We start from the raw sequence: 8,581 nt of genomic DNA on the forward strand, positions 1-8,581 counted from the left end.
TTGTTTATTTATGTTGTTCTTTGCTGACCGCACCCCCCGACAAACTTCTTCAAGCATTAATCTACGGTCAACTATCTACACCTCAATATTTATTTGTAAATTAGTTTATTTTATTTTCATCTTCATAATTCATATAACTATTTTATTTTCATCTGAGTGGCCTTTTTATTTTTAATTGTATTCATTATTAGTCATATTTTGTTCATTTTAGTTTTAGTTTTTAAAATGTTTAAATTGAACCAAATAAATGTTTAATCCGAGCCAGTTTGTTTTTTTTTAATTTTTAAAGCCTTCCAAAAAAAGACAGTCGATTTGAGGTGGCTTTAACAACTACTTTGTTACTAGTACTGATTTATATTTTTTATGAAATGTTGTTTTTACAACTGTATCTCGGGAACTAACAGCACTTTTAGGGCTCATATTTTAGCAAATCTCTTCTACTTTAAATGTTCTATTAGGTTTTCTAATGGTTTGGGTTGTTTTAACGATATCGTTGGCACTTCGAATGAAAAAAAATTTTTTTTTTCTTAATGTTTTGAAAAAAACCACCATTTTTTATTCCTCCAAACTCTACTTGACAAACTCATCAATTTTGACTATTAATTGTATATGGTTATAATTAAAATAATTGAAAATTTGGATGAAATGACTGACTTTTTTCTCCTTTTGGGCTCTTGTACTATAACTGTTCGGAGCATTGGTAGTAGGAGTTTTTCTCTCCCAAAAGCTGTACTGCGCATGCTCTGTACAGTTTCAGACCGTCAGAAGTGGTTGTTGGAACAGACCTTCAGTGATTAACTTTTATTCATTATGGAATAACTTACTTTACCTCAGCTTTCCTGTGTACATTAGTAAAAGTTATGTGCTCTGCGTCCCTTATTTCCAAATTGAAGTCGTAATCTGAGCAGAGACCCGTGGCTGGGCCACAGCAGTCCGTGATCGTGTAGCCCGGATTCTGTTGTACCCTCAGCTTGATGTGCGGAGCTTCGAAGTCCTGTTCCCAGAGCATATCCAGAGCTCCTTGTTCGGAGAAGTACTTCTTCCAGGAGTAGTGGATCCTCTGAATGACCAGTCCTTCGATACCGGACTCGGCAAGAAGATAGGCCATCACGGAGCTGCACCCGAAAGGGTCGATCGACCACGCTGTCTCTGGTGCCACACCCAAATTCTCCATGACCCACTGATGACCTGAAATGTTGTTTAACCTTCATTATGAATGGTAAAATAAAATAAAATGATATTATTTAAAATACAAGTTCTAAATTTAAAATATTGCAACAGACCATTTGTAGTTTTTTCTTTTTTTTCTTATGAACCATCCATAAGAAAAGAACAGCCATTGGTGGTCAAAGGAACAATGGATTTTGAATGTTATAAAACAATAATAAATCAAAAGTTGTCCTCAAAGAACATGAAGAAATCAAAGGAGTTGTTGATGTCCTGAAAACGAGTATTCTCATGGTCATGGTCTTCATCAATTCCTTGTCGAAAAAGAAGTTGTCCACCAATATATTTCTAAACAACAATTCCATCCATACGTTAACAACCTTGGTGTCACTATAGACCAAACTCTCTCCTGGAAAAACCATGTCTCCGATATTTTACGTCGTACCTTTTCCACTCTAAAGCGTTTAAATTATTTTCGTCACCAACTTCCTTTTGGAACACGCAGGCTCCTGGTTACTTCCTTAATATTCCTCCATTTTGACTATTGCTTTGTGGTTTACGGGGGTGTCTCTGGGGATCTCGAAGCAAAATTAAAAGGGTTAAATAATTGCTTTGTACGATTCATCTTTGGGTTCCCCAGGGACGCCTCTGTCACCCGATTTTATGAAGAGTTGGAGTGGCTTTACCCCTCCTTCCGTCGTAATTATTTCCTTGCTTCCTTTCTCTATCAAGTTATTCGATCCTGCCGTCCATCGTACATCTCAGATATCCTTCAATTTAAATCCTCAGTGCATTCCCGCAATACCCACTAGCGGCCTTCAGACTTATATGTAACTGCCCATAGCAGCCTTTGATAGATCTTTCCTCATCCGTTCCTCTTCCCTATGGAATTATATTCCCCTTTATTCGTAGTTCTAATAAACTTCAAATCCCGCATATTCGACTACCTTCTGTCCACCCAATTCCGGAAGAATAACAATTGAAAGTTTAAAAAACCTTTATATATTTTTTGTATTAGATTTTCGTTTATAATAGTAAATATTTACACTAGCAGAAATTATATCTTTTCATTTATTATTTTTAGTTTAATTGTATTTGATTTTTTATCATTGCTTTTTTATTTTTATATACTATCAGAAGTCATCTTATGTTTTATGATATGACAAGTGGTTTTATTTTGTTTGCTTTGTCATTATTTTATATATTCTGTTAATTATTGTTGTTTATTGGTATAATTTTAAATTCATTGTATTATTTTATTTTATGAAATCTTGTAATTTCATCTTTATCTTGTGATTTACTGTAAGGCTTCAAAGCCTAATTTTGACGCCTGCAAATTATTCTAAAGGGATGAATCCCTTTATTTATCAGGATAAATAAAGATTATTATTATTATTAGTAATATAGTACAAGAGCCAAAGAGGACAACAAAAATCAGTAAATTCACCCCAATTTCTGATTACTTTAATGAAAAACTATGTATAATTACGAGTCAAAATTGATGAGCCTGCCAAGTATAGGTTAAAAAATTATTTTTTTGTAACGATTAGAAACAGCCTCCATTTTTTATTTACCCAACCTATATTTGGCAGACTCATCAATTTAGACTAGTAATTATACATAGTTTTCATTAAATTAGTCAAAAATTAGGGTGAGATGAGATAACTGCCTTTTTCTCTCCCCGGCTCTTGTACTACGACTGTCCAGAGCTGTTCAAAACGTTTCTCTCCCAAAACCTGTACTGCGCATGCTACTAATAGGCATCACATGATCTCTATGGTACGTCAGTAACAGAACACTGCACGCAGACTTACACTTACCTACTGTACAAGACCACATTAAAACCTCATACAAGACATTTCATGACAAACCACTCCAATAAACTATTGCAGGATATTCCACTACCACGAACATTCCCGACATCACGTACCGAAGACGGCTGGATATGGAATCTCCTTAGTTAACTAATGTTATATCATATTTGCAACAGACAGATGTGAATAAATAAGTAAAAAAAATATATACATACATCGGATGTCTCTATATTTCCTTTTTTATTCTTTAGTTGTTCATAAAACCCTGTAATATTTTGTATTCATACTTTGTTTATTATTGCTAACAATGAGAAATATTTATTTTTTCAAATAAACCAAATTAAAGGTGCTTGAGGGAGCTGTTAGTTTGGAAATATAAAATGAATATGGAAAAATAAAAGTGACCAGAAAATTTAAGTATTTGGGGGAAATAATATGCCACAAAGGTTCTGCGAAAGAGAGCATCCGAGAGAAAATTATAAAATTTAAGCTTTCAAACAGGCAAAATTTACAATAAAAAGAATCTCTCCTCCAATGCAAAGTTAAGGCATTACAACGTTGTGGTAAGGTCTGTGATTTTATACGGGTCGGAGACCGCATGCCTACCCATCTTGGAAAAGTTACTAAGAATAGAAAGGAGGATCTTAAGAAAAATCTATGGGCCCAGAAAAACACAAGAAGGTTACAGGCGAAGATCTAACGAAGGCATCTAGATAGAAGCCCTGGAAACCGCGATAAGAATCAGAAGGTGATGTGTTATGAGTACATGATGATGAACAAAAGAATGAAGGATTGAACAAAAAAAAAATTTAACAAATGTTTTAGCTACAAACCATGGTAGGATACACGAGGCTAAAGAGAAAAAAATTAAAGATCCTTGAAATTTCAGATACCGACGGTTTAGAGAGAGACACATACAGGAAAACACGGAAAAATCTCGCCAATATTAGAAGAGAAAAAAAGAGGGGTATGAAGTGGTCCGAAGAAAGAAAAGAAAGGGAGTCGAAAATCCTGATGGGAAGAAAGAAAATCAAGACTCGCAAAGAAGCCTTAACCAAAAATATTCGCATGATCCTTAATGGCTGGTACGTTATAAAAAACTAAACAAAAAAAAACTGTTAAAAAAAAAATTAAAAGAGATAAAATCGGGTGATTTTGACTGAAATTAATGAACTGGGCAGAAACGCCTAAAAAAAATTTTAATTGGATTTGAGGTGTCAATTCATATTTAAGATTGTCCTTGGTGATGGCCGAATTGGCCGAAACGTTGGACTGATATGGAATTAATAAACACTGTCAAGACTTAATCTGGATACCAATTAATTTATTTAAACCAAACACTATGTTTTTTGGACTCAGTGGAACTAAAAAAACATTTACTTCTGTCAAAATCTCGAATTCGAAATTTTTTTACTATCGTAATAATTTCCCTTACTATATATCCCGTAAATAAATAAGTAAAAGTAAAAAAATAAATAGGAAATAAAAGTAACGTCAAAATTTACTATAAAATTCAACTTCAAAATGGGCACAGTATGAATAAATTCAACTATTTTCGTGTCGCTGGAAAGACAAGTTTTATTTCTTTCTGATGATAGCAATAAAGTTTAACATTTGTTATATTTGAAGGCTAGAACAAGTTATTCAATTATATTTTAACAATCATTATTACACTGTATTATATCTCAAATTAAAGTTGATGTAAGTGATGTCCGTTTGGTAACATAAAAATATGAAAAAAGAGATGTTGATATGAGAAAAAGATGGACGGGGGAGCGTCAGTAAAAAAGATATACGAATAAATAAAATTCTTTATTTGTGCTGACGTACATTAATTTCAGGAAACAAAACCAGGTTAGACCTTAATTTATAGAAAAATAAATAAAATAAAATAATCACAAAATAAAATTGGAAATATACATAACTAAATTAAGTAGAGATTAGATGATACTAATAGAAGTTAAAATATAATATTGTAGAGGTAAGAATTATAGAAAACAAATAATAAAAAAAGTTATTAAAAATCAGTGCTCATGTAAATAATGAAATAACATAATGAAAAATGCGGAAGAAATTGTAAATGATGTGTAATTGAATAAACATAATACAATATGTAAGCAATGACTAAAGATATATAAATAATGAAAACAATTTATAATAGCTACTTTGAGTATTGTAGTACGGTATATGGGGCGTCTCTGGGGATCTCGAAGCGAAATTAAAACCTTTAATAAATTGCTGTGTAAGATTCATCTTCGGGATCTCAAGGGACTCCTCTGTTTCCGGTTTTTATGCAGAGTTGAAGTGGCTTTATCCTTCCTACCGTCGTAAGTATTTCCTGGCATCCTTCATCTTCAAAATCATCCAAGCCGTCCTTCATACATCCCCGAGCTCCTTCAATTCAAATCCACTGTTCGTTCTCGCAATAGTCCGTTCACGGTCTTCAGATTTATACACAAGGGCCCACCGAACCGGTGCTTTCGATAGATCGTTCATTATCCAATCCTCATCCCTATGGAACTCCATCCCTTCCAACATCCGTCGCTCCAATATTCCCCCTACCTTTAAACGCCGCCAGTTCCATCATTTCTTATCCATTCAGACCCCTAATAAAATATTTATATAAATTATTATATCATTTTAATTATTTTTATATCATGTTTTTTTTTTCATTTCTTTTTATTAATAACTGATTAAAGTTTGAAACTAACTTATAATTCTTTGTTATGACTATTTATTTATATTGGAAGAAGATAGTTGTCCGCATAAAGTAGATTGGAAGAAGGCAGGCGGTCAATAAAGGTATCAAAATAGTAAAAGAGAACTATTTCGTTTCACTCCACTTTGCAAGTCTCTCCCTCCAACCAGACTATTTATTTACTTTGTATGTTCTGTTTATGTATCTCTGAGGCTCCTCAGCCCACATCTGTATTATTCTAAAGGGAATCCAAAATACAGAATAAATAAAGTTTTATTATTATACGATACAATGGAGAGGAAAGAAAACGGAATATTTGCTACAGTGGTTAAATAAATTATATTTTGTTTCCTGTACATTTTATCATTTATATCGTTTGCTTTCACACATTTCATTTTAATTTTAATTATTTTCACTGTTTACTGTCAAGTCCCTAGTATAGTTGGGCCACTATGAAACTAATAGCTAAAATTGTCATTGATACGGGATTTATTTAACAATGATTCATTCATGAATCGTCGTATCCATGGCAATTTTACTATTAGCTTTGACTATAGCTAATTTTTACCTGAAGACCGGGAACGGGTATTGCGAGAACGAACAGTGGATTTGAATTGAAGGAGCTCGGGGATGTATGAAGGACGGCTTGGATGATTTTAAAGATGAAGGATGCCAGGAAATACTAACGACGGTAGGAAGGATAAAGCCACTTCAACTCTGGGCTACTGGTATATGGGCATACCAGCACTGCAATAGCCAAAGTAGCTATTATAAATTATTTTCATTATTTATATATCTTTAGTCATTGCGTACATATTGTATTATGTTAATTTCAATTACTCGTAATTTACATTTTCTTATTTTGTTTATTTCTTTATTTACATGAGTACTTTCTAATTTTTAACACCTTTCTTATCGTTTGTTTTATATAATTGTTACCTCTACAATATTATATTTTTTGCGCTTTTTTTTTTTTCTATTCATTTCTTGGTATACTTTAGTTATATTTTGCCTCTTTATCATCTATTATTGTTACATATATTTTCTTCCTCTCTATTTTCATTTTCTTTTCAAATTTCAATTTTTAGATTAATAATAACTAATATGTTCATACTTCTTTGCATTATATAACTTCATTTTTATTTAATTTCCTTAATTATGTTATTTTACCCACTTTTTCAATTACCTATGTATACATTTTATTTCCCGCTTCTCTCATCACTTCATTTTATTAATTCTATTTTGTAAAATTTATCATTTTATGTGTAAAATTATTCTGTTTATACTTTCTTTTTTATTTTCCTATACTTACTGTGGTTGTTATCTTGTTCTGTTTTTAGCCCTGAAGAAGGCTAGAAACTCTAGCCGAAACGTTGAAACGTTGGCACATTAAAAATAGGTTAATCCAACTTATTTGTGTTTATCATTGACCGCACCCCCAACCATCTTCTCCTCGTTCATCATCCACGGTCAACTATCTCTCATAATTATATTTTATCTTTAATTAATATGATCAATTATCTATTAATTTATTGTTATGTATGTTTGCAAATTTGCTTGTTATTACTTGATTTTGATTTTTCTATGAATTATGGTTGTTTTTCAGCCCCGATGAAGGCCTGAAATTGAGGTCGAAACGTCGGCAGATATAAATAAGTTTTAATTATTTCTGTATCCTTATTGACCGCACCTCTGACCATCTTACCCTCATAAAAATTTGAAGTTAATCGATTTGTTCTACAAACATGACATATTCCAGTGACTGGTCAACAATTTGTTTATATCAATATAAAAATAAAAAACAAAATAATAATCAAATAAAATTGTCGAAAGTTTCTTACCCTTACATTAATAATTTTCATTAAAAATAGCTTTAACTTAAAAGAAAGAAGAGAACTTAATAGCCCAAAACAATACCAATAGTAATTCAAAGCCAGGAGGCAATCGAAAAAGGGCAGATATCCGATACCATCCAGAAAATGAAGATTGCGAAAGCTTCAGAAGTAAACAGCATTACTCCACAATTCAATAAGCGGATCACTCAGTAGTAATACAATCAGTTAATATTTACAAAAATAACTATTTAAAAAAAACTTATTTATTGATATTTACAGAGAGAAAAACAATTTATTAAAAAAAAGAGAGATTATTCATTCATTATTAGTCATTAATAAAGGACAATTTGTTTTGAAACCTATTAAAATAAATAGTCACATTGAAAACCTTTGTGCTAAAATTATAAATGATGTTTTTTATTGTTCATTTTTTTTTTACTATCTTTTTATCATTGTTTATGTATACGTATATATTTTCCGTTAATTTAATTTTAGAATTTTCTCTCTTACCCGAACATAATTTTTTTTTCATCAAACATAAAACAGAATTAGTACAGAAAGTATGAAAAATAATAAACATTTTAAATGTAGTAAAAAAATTGGGTCGTCCACAATTATTGTTGAGGATGCTCCCTCAAGCATTTTTTAAAGGCATTTGGAAATGTTGCCTTCAAGTGGAAAATATATTATAAAGAGTTTGTAGCCATATTGGCAGCTAAAAAAGAGCTAGCACATTTTAAAAAGGCAATACTACTTCCTACAATACAACATGAGTGAGTAGACTTCATCACACTCAGGCAAGATAGATGGTGGCGTGAGGATGAGAGAAGAAAAGAACAAGAAAAAAAAAACCATCTTCCATCAGAACATCACTGGAATATCAAATCAAGTAACCTATAATCCTTTCCATTATTCCTTGTAAACTGTTTAATAGTTAAAATTAATGCAAATTCTTTTTTTTTTTTTGAATTGATAGATTTATTTATTGATAGATATTACAATCTGCCACACAGTTGTGGGCAATAGGTAATAGTGATGAACGATCTCATACATACTAAAATAAAAAA

At 31.6% G+C, this 8,581-nt stretch overlaps 1 protein-coding gene across 1 annotated transcript in view; it reads right to left on the reverse strand.

Moving 5' to 3' along the window:
- Window positions 1-8,581, reverse strand: part of LOC106686457 (alpha-mannosidase 2) — a gene marked incomplete at its 5' end in the record, with an annotated part of 63,251 nt that overhangs the window by 50,660 nt on the left and 4,010 nt on the right. Inside the window, 1 exon segment of the mRNA XM_067051815.1 lies at window positions 830-1,188. Within this exon segment, the coding sequence (XP_066907916.1) occupies window positions 830-1,188 (359 nt within the window).

The sequence above is a fragment of the Halyomorpha halys genome, unplaced genomic scaffold, assembly GCF_000696795.3.
Source record: "Halyomorpha halys isolate HHAL.00 unplaced genomic scaffold, Hhal_1.1 Scaffold822.1, whole genome shotgun sequence".
NCBI classification, from domain to species: domain Eukaryota; kingdom Metazoa; phylum Arthropoda; class Insecta; order Hemiptera; family Pentatomidae; genus Halyomorpha; species Halyomorpha halys.